This window comes from Telmatherina bonti (genome assembly GCF_933228915.1).
Source record: "Telmatherina bonti genome assembly, chromosome: 6".
NCBI classification, from domain to species: domain Eukaryota; kingdom Metazoa; phylum Chordata; class Actinopteri; order Atheriniformes; family Telmatherinidae; genus Telmatherina; species Telmatherina bonti.
Window position 1 is genome coordinate 29006393 of NC_136624.1, and position 20712 is coordinate 29027104.

The 20712-nt window shown below is 37.8% G+C and overlaps 1 protein-coding gene across 2 annotated transcripts in view; it reads right to left on the reverse strand.

Annotated features, from left to right (window-relative positions):
• Positions 1–16426, reverse strand: part of LOC306756896 (SLIT-ROBO Rho GTPase-activating protein 3-like) — a 32028-nt gene extending 15602 nt beyond the window's left edge. The window contains exons 1-4 of one of the 2 annotated variants that reach the window (XM_079241808.1): positions 15999–16426; positions 8580–8775; positions 4402–4564; positions 2427–2489 (exon numbers count right to left, since the gene is read on the reverse strand). In XM_079241808.1, coding sequence (XP_079097934.1) covers positions 2427–2489; positions 4402–4564; positions 8580–8775; positions 15999–16065 — 489 coding nt within the window. In that variant the 5' untranslated portion in view covers positions 16066–16426. Of the gene's footprint in view, positions 1–723; positions 767–2426; positions 2490–4401; positions 4565–8579; positions 8776–15998 lie in introns of those variants that run through there. The other variant, XM_079241809.1, reaches the window with a different exon arrangement.
• Positions 16427–20712: the final 4286 nt, after the last annotated feature.

The following is a 20712-nucleotide window of genomic DNA, read 5'->3' on the forward strand; positions in this document are numbered from 1 at the left end:
TATATCTATAATATATACATTACAGATAAGTATAAAGCTGCAACTTATAATTTCCTCTTCAATTATGTTTAATTAATGTAACTAATATATTACATTGTTATTAACTGAAAGGCTATGACATGACAAACAGTGTTAGATATGAACTCATGTGACCCAAAAACATTTATGTTCATCTCGCATGAAAACATTAGGGAGTGTAGCTTACTCATTAAGCTCATGGGAGCATCATATTTCCATGCATATTTCTATACTTAGCTGGCAATGATGTGCTGGGTGCGTCTGTCTGATGTGTCCACATTCGTCTACATTCAGGGACTGTGTGCTACCTTACCATAACAAATTACATTCCCACACAATGTTGATGTCTGCGGGACTACGTGTAAATATTTGACAAATATTGGCCAAAATTAACCGTATAATTACACAACATCTGCTACTCCATCAGTACTTTTCAAGTTCTGGTTTCCTAGCAACCCTGACTGAAATGGATGAGCAAAGGACAGTGAGATCGATCGGCAGGGGGAGGAAGGAGGCAAAAGAAGTGACAGCGTGCAAGCGTTTCTGCAGTGTTTGAAACAAGAAACGAGTCAGTTTCCACAAGAAAATCAGCTGCACATCAATGTCTGAAAATCAGCAGCAAATAAAAGTTTAATACATGTCTAACTTGTTAAATAATCAAATTATATATGCTTAACGCTATGAGCTATAGAACTTTCTATTTACCAAAATGACAGACTTCTTCTCTTCTTCTTGCAGTGTGTGGGAGCTGCAGACAGGCATTTAATAATGCATGAATCAGAGAAAGGAAAAATCAATATCAGTATAGCAGCAACGCTACTTGAGTTATATAGTTTTGGATGTGAGAATATTTCTCACATGTTTTATATCATGCCACCGTTTTGGATTCTGTTTGTATTTGTTGCAAATTTACTTGTTTCAAACATCATTTAATGGTGAATGTATGGAGAGCAATTTCTGGAATTGAAAACCAGTTTCATTACTGATGGATATGAATGCTTTGTCACTATCTTACTGCTTTTAATTTGTTTCAGCAACTCAATACATTTTTTTTCTCATATTTACATTAAACCAGTTTCATATTGTGACAACCCGCTCTTGCTTTTTTAACTTTCGTTTTCTTTGTAGGTAGGTGTGCCATGGGTGGCTCCTATTTCATAAGAGAACCTGGCCTCAGACCACCTACGCTATAAAAGCTCCAGGCTTTTTTTTTTTTTTTTTTTTTTCTCTCTCTCTCTCTCTCTCTCTCTCTCTCTCTCTCTCTCTCTCTCTCTCTCTCTCTCTCTCTCTCTCTCTCTCTCTCTCTCTCTCTCTCTCTCTCTCTCTCTCTCTCTCTCTCTCTCTCTCTCTCTCTCTCTCTCTCTCTCTCTCTCTCTCTCTCTCTCTCTCTCTCTCTCTCTCTCTCTGCTTGATTTATTCAAACACCAACTTGCCGCCACTTTTCACCACTGACCGTCCACTTTTACACACTGCACACACTTTTATTTTTCATTATCAAGCTCTATTTTCTTTAACCAATATATTTTTGCCATATCAGCATTATGGCCCATACCTGAAAATGTCTTTCTTTTTAATATAATTTTGTGTTTGACCAGTGCTGCATTTCACAATAATAATTAGATTAACAGGGATTAACCAAAGCCGCAGCTGATGTTGCAGCCATTTAAGGCATGAATTTTAGCTATGATGAGGACACCTAGTTTCACAGCCTGTGTTTTTCCTGCTTAGACATATTTGTACTGTTGCCCTTAGTTACCTCAGGTCTACTCAGCCTTAAGAGGCTTTTAAGTAGATTAAAATAACATGTCAACTTGCCACAGGATAATGGCTTTGCTTAACAAAGAGACTGAGAAAGGAAGTACTCCTCTATGCTTGCTGTCTGTGTTCAGCATACAGAAGATGGTGTCACTGCAAAAGTTCATGTTAAGCTGTGAAGGCAAAATGTGTTCAGATCGAACATAAATGTTTTCTTTCCACACTGCCACTCAGACCTGTCTGTGTGTTAATTGTCATGTATATTGTGGCCCTTACATGTGGCGCATCACAAGTGTCACGAGAGAGGCAACTGTTACCAACTGTTACCATGCACAGGAGCAGAGGTGTCTGAGGACATGCAACATTTGCCAAAAACGTAACTGCAGCTCATGTTTGGCTGTAAGCACCTCTGCAGCACAAACTGCTGAGTCTGCTTGAAGCACAGCTAGGAGCAAGAACGCTCTCTCCTTCAAATGATGCAGAAATTCACATCAGGAGGGAGAATAGAAAATTTTCTCCTTTCTCCTTTGTGCAGTGTCATGCCAGCTGCTTCACAGGTTAGAGGTTCTGGATGAAAGACTGTTTTTGTTTTTAGACTGGTCAATGCAAGCAGAAGAAGACATCAGAAATTATGTCAAGAGTCTGTTACTTACTGTGTAGAGCTCATTAGTGACTTTCACTAACTCTTCATGCATCTGCACCCCGATATCTTTACTCTGTGAAAAAAGTCAAATTCAGGTATTCAAACATTGAGGACTGAAAATGGGATTTTGAGTACATTGTTTCCCCCCCACCACATGAGAAAACCTTGGAAACTGTGTGGCAGTTTTATTTTTTTTATGTGAAAGATGTCAGCAGGCGTTGAAATGCTGTCATTATTTTGCAACTGAGAGGATCTAATACAATGCCCAAAAAGAACAGGCAGACAAAAATAGAACAGTGCAGTCATTGCAGAACATTTCCCATGGCATCGAGTCCCAGCTTCAGCTCAGTTACAGGGAATAAGAGCCCATGATGAATTGGACATGTCCTACAATAAGGCTTTTAGCCCAAGAGGGGAAATAATACCGGTGCCGGTGGAGAGTGAATCCTGCTGAGTGAACATAGACTGATGTCTCACCCAATCTATCTGTTTTTGTTTTTGGTTTTTCTTCACCATTTGGGGACAACTTGTCAAAACAGCAACCTTGCAGTTTCACATTTGACAAGAGTAAAACTTCAGCACATTCAGAGCATTTAAAGTTTGTTGCCAGACGTGATTCATTCTCCTCACCGCATGTGTAATTCATTAACTTCAAGACTACGCTGCAGCTGAACCGGCATAAAAGAGCCTAACAGGATTATTGTTTTGGAGAACTCTGTCATAAGCTGAGCAAACTTTTTGCAAAAGGGAGATATACAGCAGTCATTAGTCTTTTCCTTTAGCTGGCTGTAAGTCACCAAAGCTTCCTTAAGGCTCCCTTTGCTGTAGCTGGATGCTGCTTGTCTGATATCAGACAGAACTGTCGGCTTGTTATGCTCATATCCATGAAGTAGACCAATTCTCTGGTCTTGAACAAGGTTATCAGCCAAGTTTGATATAAAACCCTCGATGTAGTTTGTTTCTGTGACATTTAAAATGATTTGGGAGGATAAGATGATGAATTAAGGCCCTAACCATATTTTAGCTGTGGACACTTCTCTAACAGTCACAACAAAAAGGACCCGTTCAGACAAGCCTCAGAAACAGATAAATCAAAAGCAAAATATAATCTTGGTGTATGTGATGATATAGTTAAACATGTCTCAGATTAATCTTCCAAAGGAATACATGTTAAAAAGATGTTAATAAGCTTGACACATGCAGTCCAAAATTTTACCACATTTTTTCACAACACTGAGTCTATGAGTGTGATATCTGATGCTGACTTTTTTCTGCTGCTCATTACTCAAAGAACTGCACAGGTTCTTTTTTTTTTTGTTCTCGCTTTGATTACTGTAACACATTTTACTTGGGTATAAGCAAAGGTTCCTTGTAGAAATTACTGCTGCTAGAATCATTACTGGGGGGAAAAAAAACAGGCCCGATTGCATCACCCTGGAGCTGGCTTACCTTTCCTCAGCTGTGTGTTAGAGCTTTCTCACCTTTAGAAAATTAAATGGCTTCGGTCAGAATGTATCTCAGACTTTCTGAGATTTTAGACTACAGTGACCTGGTTTATTTCAGGTTGCCGTTTTGTCACAAAGGAATACAGAGATTTGATTAAGGGCCAATGATAGCTGTGTCCCTACTGAGCTCATGCATACTCACTTTCTGGAATTTTTTTTTCCTCTGCGACAGCCTTTGGAAATACCTTTTTTTTTTATTTATTTATTTATTTATTTTTATATCATTGTTAAGAATATTACTTTATTGTTGTTGGGATTTTTACTACTATCAATGAAATTAGTTATTGTTAATGTGGCACAAAGTTCCCAGTTTGGCATATAAATCATATGATTTAAGCATATATGTTGTGGGACTGTCTGTGTGTGTGTCTGTGTGTGTGTGTGTGTGTGTGTGTGTGTGTGTGTGTGTGTGTGTGTGTGTGTGTGTGTGTGTGTGTGTGTGTGTAAGCATCAGTCATCCATTTAAATTCTGATTCTGACCTTTTTGAAAAGTCGGATGACATCCTCACCCACGTGTGCCAGACGGACAATGACGTTGTTGTTGTAGATGTCGCTGAGAGTAGCATGGTCTCTGCTTTCCCGTCGGGTTTGGTCCAAGACCAAATACCAGCAATTCACAGTGGAAAGAAGATTTTGGTCTTTTCTGAAATAGTGACGGAGAGTCTTTGTTAGCCTTTAATGGTGGCAAAAGAAATTTACCTTCAAGATACCTTCAAAATCTCAGTAATTACTTCACTGTGATCAAAGTATCTGTTCCTGAGCATGAGTAGTTCTCATGTTTATGCACTTAAACATCAGATCAGGATTTTTTTTTTAAAAATCATCTTTTTGCACATGTCGTTCATTCTGTTATTTAGTACCAGCTGTGGGGCTTTACATATTAGCAATCAAGGGGTCAGAGCACATGTGGTGGGGAATCAGCCAAGCAGGAGGCAGCTCTGCATCCACACTCTCACACACACACATACATGAAAGGCATGCTGACTGGCTCTTTGCTCAAGGGAGCATGTGAGTTCAATTATCCCCACACCAAAGAGTTTGTTTGTCTTCTTGTATTTTTTTCTGTGTTAAGAAAACATTGTGACTGCAGCGAGAGACGTGGAAGTGTTGCTCTTCCCTGTTCTTCCCTCCCACCACTGTTTAAGAGTTGAGAGTAAAACACCTTTTGTTATTCGGCGATTTCTACTGAATGCTTGGATTCAAACCAAGTTCAAACTGACTTCTGCTGTCGAGATTTGGAATAAAAGATGAATGCAGTCAAGATGGATGATATGGGAGAGGAAAATTCAGACAAATTTCAAACATAACCAGCCATGCATCCTGATTTGCACTCAAAGATGAATAATAAGCAGCCACTGACTGAGTCATAAACTGTTTGTACGGCTGTCATCATATCCACCAAACAACTCCTGTTTGCATTTTTTTGTTGCTATGAAATTTGCTGCTAATTTGGTTTAGATGAGATTTGACAAGTGTTTGTGATACAACTGAACTAGCAGATTCTACAGAAAATACAGGACACACAAATGAATGCATTGTGATTGCAGCAGATTACAATGCAGACTATCAGTGGCCACAATACCAAACATATTGAGGAGCTTAGGTTTAGGATCACTAACAGCACTCATCATCATCATAAATCAATAACTTTCTAGCACAGTAGAAACTGCATTTAAGTATGATGTTAGCCGCAGCACCTGCAAGCCACTAGTCTCATATATTTATTGTCTTAACAGCAAAATGCAAAGAACACTGATGAAAACAGCCACTGATATACAATAATAGACACAGTAATAATAAAAGATTTTTTTAAAAATCTCCTACAGACAAATGTGTCTATTAAATATTAGGTGTCCGTTAGTTTAACGGAGTGGTTTGGATCTTTCTAGGGGCCATGGGGAAAGGAATCAGCAAACTTAAAGCAGCTTTATATGCACATACACTGACATGCACACATACCAGTTTGTGTAGGTGATTCCACAGACCCCGTTCCTATTTAAATTGATAGTTTAAAGACATTTATAACTGCTAATTGCTATAACCTGGTCAAGTGATCTGTTTTCATTTACATCACATGATATTCCCCTCTACGACTGACACTGTATGCATCTGGGTCAAACATCCAATAAATGATCTCAAGAAAAAAAAAAAATAAAAAAATAAAAAAGATCTGTCTTTTTGATGTTTTAGTAGTTCATTTGGATCCCCAACAGCATCTTAGGCAGTAGTGTAAAACAGAAATACATTCGAGTTAAAAATAACTTCTGTAAGTTTTGAAGCGCATACTGCGATTTCCGTCAAGCTCAGTCTAACCTGCAGTTAATGCTGATTATCTGAAAGAGAAGTGGCAATCAGTCTCGATGTAGTGCATTCAGAAATACCAAGATTTGAGTCCAAATCTGGCCAGCTTTAACACAAAACTTTATTTGATGAAGCAGGTTAAGCTGGAGCTACATTCGGTGAAACAATCTAATATACAAGATGAAGGGCCACTCTCTGCATGCACATAACCTTACTTTTTTCCAGGAAGGAATTACTTTTTAACAGTTTATTTATGTATTTATTATCACTAACACTTGTTACTGTTATTTACTTAAATGCCCTCTCATTTTTTTTCATTTCATCATATCAAATTATGTTGGAATCTTTCAATTTAGAATCGTTGCATTTTGTGAAAGCGTCGTACTTGTGCGTTGCCATGGAAACTCACAGTGTTGGACAGCATAATCACCCTTTTGCTTTTACTTTCATCCTTTAGCTCATTCAAAAACAAAACAAGAAGAACAAGCTATCCCCAAAGGCCCTCCTTTCAAGCAGAGCAGGCGTTAGATCCTGGACATGCCATAAACCTGACTGGAAATGTTTGTCTGACGGACGCTCCACAGTAAAAATGAGACTTCAGTACTCAGGACACAAGATGACATTGATATGTGTTTTTTAAAGGTTGGCAGTAAGAGGGGTTTACACTTGACATCCCACAAAAAGTACAGCAATTATTACTTCACAACACCATTTCTGCATCAGAAGGCTGCAACACTCAGCTGAGCCAGATTTCACTGACAATTCCACTTACAAAATGCACCTTTTAACTAATTATCATGTTTTCCATCAGACAGGCTGCTAATATTTGTCTTTTTGTGCAATCATTCTACAAGAGGAGTTCATGAAAGTGTCCCCCAACCATGCCAGTCTCTTTATTAGATGTTACACTAGAAGTTAAAGTCTGAAAGGATCACTGATATGAGGAAGAGAGGTAGCGAGCCAACGCTGACACTGCAGAGGAGAAGACCACGCAGTTTTATTAATGATACAGATTAGTCTCTCCAGTCTTGTCTACAAGTATTAATGTAGCTTTTGACAGACAGTTATAATGATGACCATTTAATGTGACAGAGGAATGTGGGACAGCGGGGTGTGGGGAGAAGTAATCCAATGCTTAGTTTCTGTAGGAGTCTCCCTTTGAGGAAATGCTCAATTTATCAAAGTCCCAGAGATGGGAGTTCTCTGCCAGGATTTCGCTTCATGTCCAGTTGACCAGAAAGACTAGAGAGAATTGGGATGAACTTCTCTGAATAAATCAGTTTGTTTCTCTGCACCGATAAAGCCAGGTCACATGAATAAGTGTGCACCTGCCTATGAATCAATTATCTACTGTAGTACTCATAAATAGTTGATATCTTACAACATCTAAAACAAATTATGAGCGTGGGAGTTAATTTGACTAATTAAAAAAAAAAAAATCCTGACATGCTTTTTCAGAAGCTTCAATTATGACTGATATAAATTTTCATTTGTTTTTTTTCCCCATTCTATAAACTGCATTCCCCACATGCATCAGTGTCACAGTGTTATAGTTTATTTTCTTGTCTAATAGTTTTTCAGTCGTGTATGTGCCCTGTGAATTTTATCCACTTAAATAAAAGATGCAAAAGAAATTCCCTTTGAAAAAAATGATGGATTTTTCCCATCCTCATTAATCCATTTCCAAGGTAAAGAGTAAACTTTAACGCCCATATATGATGCGATTATACCCATGAATTATTACCGTTTGTGTATTTTTATTTATGGTCAGTGATTCTTATTAACCACATGGGCTGCATCTACAATTATAACACAATCCACCAGTCTGGGTGTGCCGCAGGCTTGTCTACAAATTTAAGAAGCAGTCCTGCAAAATGCTGCAGGGTATGTTTGGTTCACAACTACTAATCTCCCTTATACACAGAAAAGAAGATAATTGAAGTCAAATCAGAGTAAAATATCCCGAAATGATTGTGTCATCAGATTCCTGAATGAAGCTCTGGCTTATTTTCTCTTCGTGTGCACTGGGAAAATACGAGTGTTGGGATTGCAGTTTAATGTGAAGTTGTCTGAGAATGGAACTGAAATGACAGCCAAAGAGAAAAGAGGAGGGGGGTGGATAAAGAGTCTGACCTAGTTGGGAGAAACACAGAAGCCTGAGGCCACAAGCTTCCTTGGCCCTGGCTTCATTTCAGGTCATTTCTTCTGCTTTTATCCCTCCTCCCTCCTTTTGCTTTTTATCCCCCTCCTCCGTTCTCTGTGTCTGCAGAGCCAGTGATCAGTATGGCATTTCTAACAGTTGTTTATCAGTCATACGTGTTTTACTCAGGCGTTCTACCGACGCTGAGGAGACTCACTTGAAGTGCTGGTGTTCTCTGGAGGTGCGGATCTTGGCGGAGTAACGCTCGGCCAGTTTATCCAAGCCTCTGGAATACTCAAGCTGGAGCTCGGCCTTCCGGCGGAAGAACTCCTGTAGGTCCTGCAGCAGCTGCAGTCTGGACTCAGACTGTTGCTCCAGACAGCGGAACTGCTCCACCAGCTGGTTACGGATCTCTGCATATCAAAGGAGGAGGCCATCGTCAGAATAAATAGAGCCAAAAAAGGGGGAGCAGGCTAACACGCTGGGCCTCACCTCAGTGGGCCACTGTCAGCAGTTAACCCACAACCTTTCAGCTGTGGACTGAGCAATGCATGTAAAAGCAAACATCTCAGAATACACTCAAACAAACACATGCTCCAGTAAAAGAACAAAGCTATCATGAGTGGAAGAAAACTAAATGTCGAAGTGTATTTGTCTGCCATGTCCATACATATGTGTGTGTGTGTGTGTGTGTGTGTGTGTGTGTGTGTGTGTGTGTGTGTGTGTGTGTGTGTGTGTGTGTGTGTGTGTGTGTGTGTGTGTGTGTGTTGTTGGAGGGAGTTAGGGGGTGTCTACATGCTGGGGTAGCACACGTGCATACAGTATGAGATGCATGTCTGATGATTGCAGCAGACAGCACGGAAACTAAAAAATAGGTCAGCTTCTCAAAATGCATTGTGCTGAGAAGTTTGGCTTGAATAAACAAATTGCAAGCATTTGATTAAAAGATTCCAGTATCTCTCAGAGCTCTAGAAACTCGCTGCTCCATTTTCTAAGTAAAAAGATTTTTTGTTTTTATCAGAACCTTTCAGATAAAAAGGACATTCAGTCATTGTTTTTATACCCATAAGTCTTAATTTTTCAGAAATCACAAAAGGACCCTAAACTTAAAGTTAAAAAAAAAACAAAACAATAAACTTACACAACTTTTTGGATAGCTTTCATTGTTGTTTCAGTCAGCTGTCACTGAACAACTGCAGAATTTAAAGTATCAAAATCCTCCCATTAAATAATAATATCAGTTTTACAGTCTTACATTAAATCTAAAAAGGCATACAATACAATATGTCCTCCCTATAATATTAATAGCAGGTCTGCCATAAATGCAACAGTTAATAGGTTGCTGGAAGTAAATCCATATATCAAGTCAGAGCCTTAGCTTAAGTGATATTGTCCACTGGTAACTCCACCGTTCTGGAACAATACATAAAAATCTTTTTAAAAAAATAAACCGATACAGTAAAGATAAGTGTTTTGTTCTGTAGTTAGTAGCTACATTTGCTTAGTTTTTAATTACATTTTGCATAAAACTATTTAGGAACACAGAAAATTTCAGTAGTAAAACACCCTAATATAATTTTATGAGAACTTCAGAACTGCAGAAATGCAAAAACCAATAGCTTTCTTCATATCCTTCAACATTAAGACAGATCTTAAACACATAGCTTCGGTTTCAACTTCCAGTGAATTCACACTCACACTTAGACGGTGAATATTAAAGTTGCTCTCTGTAGACAACAAGGAGCAACTGATTGACTTTAAGATAGTCTGTCATAATAACATATTCAGCTAACAAACCTGCATTGGATTGCTCTATGCTGAGAAGTGCTCTGTTTAAATGCATCAATGAAAATTAGCTTCTTTATTAATTTCTAAATGCCGTTTCACTATATAAAATAAAGGATTTCAGAAAAGCACCCGCCCCTCCATGTCTGTGGGTGAAAATGTGAATGAGTCTATGACACACTATGATATTGAGAGAAATTTGAGTAAATATGTACTGTGGTCCCTTGATGAGGACATGTGCCCCTTATGGTCCCCCCCAGTTGCCCAGTTGCCTGGTTACATGCCTCTGGAGGCATTTCAATAAGAGCAGGCCAGTTCTCTGCTCTCACAGTCGCAGCAGTCAGTCTGTTTAGCATAATGGCCAAGGACAAGGGCAACTTACTCTGCTTCAAAACACACAACAAACAGCTTGTGATGATGAATTAGGCAGCAATCAAATTCAAAGCAAAAAGAATAGTTTTGTATTTCCACTCCGACATTAAAATAGACCACAGAACAACACAATTTGTAGACCTTGATGGCTTGAACTAATTTTAATCCCACAGTGACGGAGTGAAAGAGCAAGCAAACAGCATAAAGAGCCAAACTTAACTGATTATACTCCCTGATTTTAGACAGAAAACACCAAACAGACGTGTGATATTTGCATTCACTCTCCTGTGTTAGTGGTATTTTTAGATCTTAAACTGTTACTAGGGACTGAGCAATACTGCCGCACTACATTCAATGAATGATTCAAGCCTTTGCCGAGTAATGCATAATTACACAGAAGCTGGCAAGGAGTTCAAGGGAATTATACACCAAGAAATAAGCCTCAAAAGCTTTTCCATCTTTTTGTTGATGAAATATGAGCACTGAAACACTAAGTAACTCGCCAACCAGTTTCTCTTCCATGTAACCAAAAATGAATATGCTCCACACCCAAAGGCTTGTGGAAATACATAGCAGGACTTATGATATGTTTTCATTATAATGTGTTTTTTCCCTAACCCATATGGTTAATATAGCCTAACATGTGTACTGGTAAATGCACTCTGCAAAAATAATCACTTAAAAGATCTGTTGCATATGGCCAAATGCATGGAGCCCACTTGAGAAATATCTTTGTAAGTTATTTATTTATTTTTGCATTTAAATATGTCTGAAACGCACCAACACAAACTCTGGTACTGCCAAATTTATATTCAAACATTTGATGAATAGTTTTAATTTTATTAATGTTTTCTGTGAGTGATTACAATTATATTTTGTACTTTGCTCATGTGCCACTGCTAGCTATAAACTCGTGTTAAACATTAGGTTTCTTCCATGAGCACTAACTAGAACCTCTGCTATGTTACTGTAAAGTGTTTACCTGCTCTTTGATTCTGCAGGGTCAAAGATGCATGTCCATCTACTTAGTTTAAACGTATAGCATGCTTGTCAGTGGTTAAATGCTTAGATCTGTAGCGAATAGTTTAATGAAATGGGGGAAAAATGGTCAGTTTTCCTTCACAGCTTCGCCTGTCTGTGCTTTACCCCAGCATTAGGAACCAAATATCACACAGCGAGGAGTCACTGTCACCAGAGTAACCTCTTCAAAGTAGCTTGAAGCAGCTTTTGCGATGGCCAGTAGCAGTGGCTGAGGCTGTGTCTGCATGCAAGGCTAGTCACACTGGCCCTAACCAACAATGACACGTTGACATAATTTGGTACAAATCAAGGCTGTGCTCTGTGAGCACTTGTCTTCTGAATGCAGTAATGACTATGGTATGCCTTTATAGTCTATGTGCTTGAGTTCACATTACGTACCCTCTCACTCTTACCAAATGTTTCAAACAAAGAGCAACATCACTCTTTGTTCAACTACAGGAAAATCCAAGATGTAATGGGCACAATTCCAAGCAGCTTTCCCTTGAAATTTCATAACACATAACACTCAACTGAGAGAATGTATCTGTCAACACAGCAACAAACTGTGTGTCATAGACGTTACCAAGGCACAGGCAACAAAACTATCGTTTCATTGTTGTAATGCGTCCCTGGCATTTCAAACCACTATCTGTCGCATTCTTTCTTTATGATGAATCTCTGCAGGGTGGTGGGCCTGCATGCTGCACATGGAAAGTGTATCTGCAGAGAATATGGTGGTACTAGAAGCTTCTCTGAGTGTCTCTACCAAGTCCATATAGTAATTTTATTTGCACAATATATTTCTCTCTGTTGTACTGACAGGTTTCAAACATCTTCTCAACAACTCTAAATCTTGTAAAGGTGTTGTAAGGATAATCTGTGGCTTGAGACTCAATAAAGATCAAACACCATTAAAGATTAAATGTGGCTCACACCCAGGTCTATGGGATTATTCATGATGAGGGATGTTCCTTGGTTTCAGTTGCTTTTCAGTTTTGAATGAGCGAAAAGTTTCCAGTTGGGCAATAAAGAAAATATTAGTATGACATCTAGAAACTATGATTAAGAAAGTACCAAAATACATGTTGAATAAAGTAATTATGATGAGTGGATTAATCATACAAATATGACCCAACCTGACACAAACAAATGCTGTACCATTTGCTGAAAAGGGGTATGTTTAAAGAAAAAAAAGTGTATGAGCCGTGTGTTTGATTGAAACGCTGTGCAGTGAGCAATTCAGCATTATTGAAGGCCAGTGTCAGTGTCAGAATGAAGCCCTCACAGCTCCAAACCAATCTGAGCACCGTTAGCAAATAAGCTTAACATGTCAGCTTAAAAGCTTTTCCTGAAACTGAGACGAGAGATGGAGTTGTGATGGCTCTCTCACTGCCACAGAGCTGAGTGTAGACCAGGCAGTGTTCAAAGGAGGGAAGGACAAAAGCAAACAGAATGGCAAAGAGACATTCAACCACATCTCTTGACTGAAAAATGTTCATCATACTCTTTGTTCCAGACAGATGCTGGCCAGCTTCTATCATGAAAGCTAGCCTTAAGTCTTTAGAAAGAAGTTTTTATTTAGTTAGTTATTGTACAGAAAATTGTCTGTCTGCTATTTCTGAGTATCTGAGTGAATTGTGATTCTTGACTAAAGGTTCAAGTGTGACCATGTAGGATTTTCTGTCTCTTGTATGTTTGCACTGTGATGAATTGACAGCCTATTCATGGTGTACTAAACTTATACTAAGTTTTCTAACCACAATTGCCACACACTGATATGATGAAACCATAACAAACACCAAGCTAGTTAGCGTAGTGTAGCGTAGCTTAGCATAGTTTAGCATAACGCTGTCAAAAAAAAGGGATACTGTTGTTTTTCTTTCCAGCTGCTAGCATGAACCAAAGATAAAATCACTGAAAAAATACATTTAAAAATACATTAGTTTGATTAATTTCATGCATTAAAAAATGTAAGCAAATTTAACAAATTAAAATGAAATACAAATGCTTTAAAGGTGTTTTGGCCCTTTCCCTGTCACAATGCTAAGCTAAACTAGCCCTCTGCTGTCTGTAGCTTACTCTATAGATTTCAGGATGGAATTGACCTTCTAACTCTTGACAAAAACAATATTCATATATGTATGTATGTGTATATGTATATGTGTACATATGTATGTGTATATATATATATATATATATTATGTGTGTATACGTGTGTGTATATGTATGTGTATGTATGCGTGTGTATGTGTGTGTATATGTATGTGTGTGCCTGTATGTGTGTATGTATACATCTGTAGGTTGTTTTCTTTCTTTTTGTTTTTGGGTTTTTTTTTAGTTGTTGTTTTTTTCTCTCCCTTTTCTCTCCCTTTATCTCTTTCCCTTTTCTTACGAGGTGTTTTTTCTCCTTTCTCTTTCTGTCTTTCGTCTGTCCTCTCTGGTCCAGCAGTACAAACTCTACAATTCAAACAACAATACAAAATAAACATAGAAATAAAATAAAAATTCAGAAAGTCAAGGGGATCATTATATCTATAAAGCTTCCCTTGGCAGAGAAAATTTGCTCAGCAGAACACAGCACCCAGACCATCATTCTGCTTGCCTAAATGCTGGACAAGACAAAAAAAAATTCATTCATTCATTCATTTTCTGAACCGCTTAATCCAATTCAGGGTTGCGGGGAAGCTGGAGCCTATCCCAGCTGGCTTTGGGCGACAGGCAGGGTACACCCTGGACAGCTCGCCGGTCCATCGCAGGGCCAAAAACAATATATTTAACCTTGTTTCCAACTGAATTGCAATTCTTATATTTTTACAGTTTTAATATAAAATAAAAATGCAGATTAAAAGTCAGATTTGAATATGCATTTTTACTATAATACTTCACAATACAAGTAAGATAGACTAATGTACAACGTAAAGTTAACATGTCTTTGTTGTTTTCAAGAACTGAAGTTGTTGTTGAGGTTTTGTACTAAAGTACTGAGCATGTGTTTTAAGTATGGGTGTGTATTTTCTGAGTCGCTTTGTTTACACTGAACTAACTAGCAAAAGTAGTTATAGTCAAAACTACAATTCAAAACAGCCAAATGTGAACCTGTATTATTGTTCTCACATCCACGCCCTATAATAGGTACAGGGTAAATTAGGACTTTTGTTAACACTGATAGGTAGTTAATGAGGAGTTATATATTAATATAATATAAGATATTATTATATTTTCAGTAGAATTTCATAGCTAATAAGTCTAAAATTGTAATAGTCTCAATTTAAATCTTTACTTAGAGTGGTTAATCTGATAACTTTCTCTATAAAGATGATCGAATTCAAAAATAAAAGCAATATATCTATGACTGTGATAGACTGGCGACGTATCCGGGGTGTACCCAGCCTCTTCCCCAATGATTGCTGGGATAGACTCCAGCTTCCCTGTGACCCTTAATTGGACTAAGTGCTTTAGAAAAATGAATGAATGAATGAATGAATATATTAATTTGCTATATCAAAAACGTAAATAGCCTAAATATTCATTTCAGAAAAATTAGATTAAACTAAATTCTGAATTTAAAATATTTATATTTGAGATTTTTGCCAAAAAACTGCAGTAACCTATTAGCTTTACCTGGTTTTAGCTCATAGGTGATGCATAAAAGTGTTTAAAGCTGAAGTTACCACTAAAAGGCAAAGAAGAATGCCCACCCATTCATATCATGCAATGTGAATTCCAGTACAGCACCCGTGTTCCTGCCTTTCTTCTCTCTCTGGGTGGCTTACCCAGTCACATATTTAGCATCAGACAGTAAAATCCTTTCATGGTTCATAATTCATACAGACAGCATACATTATTTATGCACTTTCTGAATTGTTGGCTGTGTGACCTTCTCAAGCATTTCGTCACATTCCCTTAAATGATGCTTTGTCCTGGTGTGACAGTAAAATGCACTCTATAAAAGCCTGCTGTATTTTAATGTGGCACAGATTATCACATGTATTTCTTTACCAAGAGGTTATTCCTGTCTTTAACATTTTTCATAAGTAGGCTATGAAACAGCCTCTCTCGTTCGAGCATTTTAAAAAATCTTCCAGCCCTGCCCTTAGGGGAAAAAAAAAAAAACTAATTATAAAGCTCTTGTTGCTCACGTGCAAGCTAGGCATGTTGTTTGAGACTGGAGCACCTATTCTGCAGCATGGAAAAACTGGTTTCACCAAGTTTCTGTTTAATGGCTGTGTGGCTAAATTAAAGTCTTAACCTCACTCTAAAATAAGATATTGATGGAGTTAGAATAACTGGCATTTATAAGTGATTTAAAAGCGATATACATTAAAATATAACTAATATAAAACCATGCAATCTGTCACACCCCATAGCACTGCACACAGAGCCATATAAAGCGTGTGGTAAAGTTATGCAATGGTGCCTGCACACAATAACAGCATGATCTGGCCTGCACGTAACCAACCTTTCACTTGGGTCTCATATTCGGCAATAATCTCTTTGTCCTTCTTGACTTTCGCCTGAGATGACATTTTGGGAAGAACGGATTGTACGATCCTCAGCCAGGAATCGGCGTTTTGTTCGCCACAATGCAGCGTCTGCCTGTCCGCAGTCCTCTCCAGATAGTTGATGAACAATCAGACGCGAATCATCGCCTGCTCGACACAACTTCAGAGATTAAACGCACACGAGGTTGTGACAAACTGCGATGGGCGCTGCGCTGCGTTCAAGGCGACGTCGATCTAAAAGTGCATAACAATGACCACTCCTCCTCCTCGCCAGTACTCCTCAGTGCATCAGAAAACAATTCACGTTTGATGTTCATTTCATGCAGTCTCCGGCGCAACGTCGGGAGGAAACAGCCTCAGCGACGTGAGCACCTTCAACCTAACCCTCTCCAGTCTTGCTTTGCTTCTTTTCCACCCCTCTACTCCCCCCCCCCATCTCTGCCTCAATGCAATTTCAATGCTGCTGCAGATTTCACTGAATGGACGTGAAAGTCAGTGTTAGACTCCTCCTCCAACCCAGCTCTTGCCCTCTGACTTTTCACAGATGATTTAAGATTTCTTGCGTGTAAATCAAATAAAATGACAGATATCTTATGTTGTTTGCACTGCAAAGCTGAGGAAACATATAAGTTGTTTATGAACAATCAGCACTGAATAGTTTGAATAATAACAGCTGCATGGGAAGTTATTGTTACTTTACTTTAGATAGACATCATTACTCCTGTGAGGATCATTTATTTGTCACAGCAGCCATTGTACATTGTAGTCATTATGACTGAGTCAGGCTCTGACAATGAGGCTCTGTTATACCTACAAGTAAAATATAGACTCCGCTCATTAGAATAATGTTAGGGGATTTGTAAAAGTCAGATTTTTGAGAAAATATGATACATAGAGGCCTTGCCACTGATTATATTGCACAATCCCTCTGTAAAAACCCTGCCATTGCTGTTACCTCTAGGAGGGAGTAACCAGCTTGACATAAGTCTTTTTTACTGCATGTGTAGCTCATCGGGATAAGTAAGCAGTTCCCTGCATATTAACCCACTGGAGTTTGCCTTGAATCTTGTGAACCTACACTGGAACGCTGCTGGAGAGCACTTAGATTATAATATGTTACAGCAGATCCCACCATGACAAGTGTAAACCATGGTGGGATTATTATAATATTTTGTCATGAGTGTTCAGTGATCATATTTTGCAGTTATGTGTAAAAATATTATTGTTGCAGGTTTTCTTTTCATATTTTAGTTTAATATATGATAAAAACAAGTTCCCCCCCCCCCCCCCCCCTTTTTTTTTTTTTAAACTTTTCACTTGTGTAAAAGTGGTGCCCGCAAACACAAAACCAATATTTCATACTGATGGCAATTTTGTTATACAAGTGTACAAGTGTCAATCATTGTGCTCATTCACTAATATCTTTTGTCTAATTGCTCAGAGCAGAGCAGCCCTTAGCCCTTGTCTTCAAATGTTGTTATAATTGTGTCTTTTAGACAATCTTTTATGCAGTCCTCTTTGCATCTTTGTCATCTTGGTGCTTTACATCAACATTTCATTTATCTCCTAAAGCTACCATCACCAGCATTTCTACTTCAAGGAGTCCTTTTCTTCTCATTTCTTCACGTAAAACTCCATTGGACATATGATGAAGCATTACCGCCAGAATTTCATAGTGCATTCCTACATTTGGTAGGAAAAACACAAGTAATTTAAGATTGGTACTCACTTTTGTAAGTACAGCTACATGTTTGAAAGCAGTCTTAAGAGTTTCAAAATTCATTGACAGGATACAATTCTTGAAAATATTGATGTATGCATTTACACTGAGAAATAAAGGTCCCAAATTTGCCTGGAAACAAGGTCAGGAAAATGTATTCTGTTTGAGCAGCAAAATTCCAGGTTGCAAGCATCATGCATTTTAAAATAATATGCTTGAAGTAATTAGACAATGCAGTAATTAGACAAGAGTTATAGTAGTAATAAATATCTTTGGGGCTGACATTTAATGCACCATGTGCATTAAACATCACATGGTGCATGAAACATGAGATGTTACAATAGTCTGACTGTCCTGTTTTTCCACTCTGTGTTCTTCAGATAAACATGGTTAAAAATGAAAATGACTAGGCTATCTGTTTTTGTTTGTTTGTTTCTTAACCCTTTTCCTCTGCATCAACTTGCCATCTTTTATCTTATAATCTCCCCAAAGAAACGTTTTCTTCCTGATGCGTGAGAACTGCTAGATGCTTAGTGTAATGGAGTTGCTGGGAACATTGCATTTTGATCTGCATCAAGAGGTCTCTGTTCATCTATGCAGCAAATTCTCAAGAACTGTGTGTAACTATTGTGTGATAACTGTTAAAGCTGTGAGAGTGTTCAGGAGAAATGTGCAGAAGAAAACCTCTCTGCTCTCACTATGCAATACCCAGTCCAATTTCCAATTTCCTGAGCCAACGCTACCCACCAGTTCTTGGCCTCAGAGTGCACCTGATAAAAGTTTAGGTGGGTTTGAAAATAATGTGAAAAAGATGTGTCTAACTAGGTCATGGAAACTTTAACACCATTCATTTATAGAGCTTTACTGGAGAAATTATCCTCACACGGTCCACCATGAAATTATTTAAGTCCCTTAAGGAGGAAAACTTCTCTGTATTTAAAGAAGTATAGCTGCCTTGGATAAAGCTCACTACATCATGCAAAGATTTAATAATAGATGTACACAGAGTCACATGCTATGACTCATTTATTGCCAACAAAAATATGGTCAATATTTAATTAAATCTAATGTTTTATGTAACTGGTTTTACATTGCAAAGGGTTTTGTGCTGGGTGGTATTAGACTATACACGTATTCTGAATAAATACATTAATTAAATGCAGAACTGGAGGTGTACCATCATTCATACCAGCAAGGCATATTTTTCTTGTAATTTCTAAATTATTGTGTGCTTTTTGTAACATTTGGTTCAGCTTAGGTTGATGAACCTTCTTTGCATGCAAATGGTTAAAATTATTAGACATTTTATTGTTTCATGTCAACCAACATAGTTGGTTATTTAACTGTTTAGGTTAGTTATGGTATTAGAAAGATATGGCGTTGAAGACTATTTTGGCAATGAGTTTTATAATAATACATCTCTTTATGATGTGAAGGTCACTTTATCAGGTAAGCATTAACCTTACCAATAATAATTAGTTTATTTGCATAATATCTCCTAGTAAAAGTAACAGTCAATAGTGTAAGTGAGACACATTGCATACAAATCTGTGGAGTGTTTTATTTGCACCTAGAGGTCTTTTGACAGTGTTCTGGGTTCACAGCAGCAGTTTCTGAAAGGAAATGCCACTCTCATTCAGACTTTTCCGATCTTAAGTGATGACAAAATGACAAAAAGAAAAGTGCACAACTTGGAATGAAAAAGCTTTTATGGTCAAATTCCAATTAATTTGGGCCCCTATTCATACAGGGAGCTCTACATATAAAATAGCTGTGATTTCTAAATCCATTCAAATCCATCTATTAGCATATCCACTTTATCCTGTTCAAGGTCACAGGGGGGCTCCTTATACCCATTTTCATAGGGTGTGAGGTGGGATGTAACCCACTTTGGACTTTGATGGATACTGCTGAATAAAAATAGCTAAGTTAAAAAGTAACTAAAATTATCTAAAGCCTATAATAGTCATTGATATATTATTTTTGGGAAGCACGTGGTAGATGTAAATTGAGAGAAGTAAAAAACAGCGAAAATTTTAATAGTAGGAACCAACTATTTTATTTAGTAGTTGTTATTCCGGTATTTTTGCAAGGAGCACAGTGTTGTAGCGGAGAACAGCTAGCAGCTAATAAGCTAAACGGCATCTTTAAGAGTCTTCAAAGCTGTACAACTTTCGCAAGTTTTAGTCTATATCGGTCTTGTATGTATATAAATATGACGGGTTAATATTTTCAGCAGTTCTTAATTAAAATAGCATATCTTCTAATTTAATTTTAATAACAATAACTTTACACTTTTATGTAAAAAGTAGCTCCCTCTGAAGCGGCTTCGTTAGTGTAGTTTAATTTTTAATGAGATTAATTAAATCGACTCACTAATCTGTCTACTATTAACTTTCTGTCCTGCTAATAAAATGATGAGGCAACTGCAAGTGCATGACTACCCTCTGCTGGTATTGTGTACACCAACAACCAGCTAAGACCAAATGTTTCTTTCATTTACTTATGTAAACATTTAATGTATCGTCCATGCATTTCTGTCCAACTTTTTTTTTTTTTTTTTTTGTGTACGCCATTAAGATCTGATCAACTTAATTTCAACACAAAGGAGAAGTTAAGTTGAGTCACAGTATCACAAGAGGACATGAAATTTAAACTATTACTCATGTGAACAGTCTGGTTTTGCAGATTACAGTGCTGCCTTTGGATAGTCATTCACTGGTTTCTGTGGCTGGCAGTCTCTGTCATTGACACTTTGCTTGTTCCTGTCGCAACCTGTAAGTCACTTCTTGAGATGCAAAAAATAGGCCGTTGACAAGGTTAGACTGGAAATAACATGTCATAGTAAAATTCACATCAACAAACCTTGAGAGTTTGTCGGCGTGACTCATCTGGTGAAAAATGTCTCAGCATCATCTCCTACTTAATGACAGATGAACATGATGATGTCA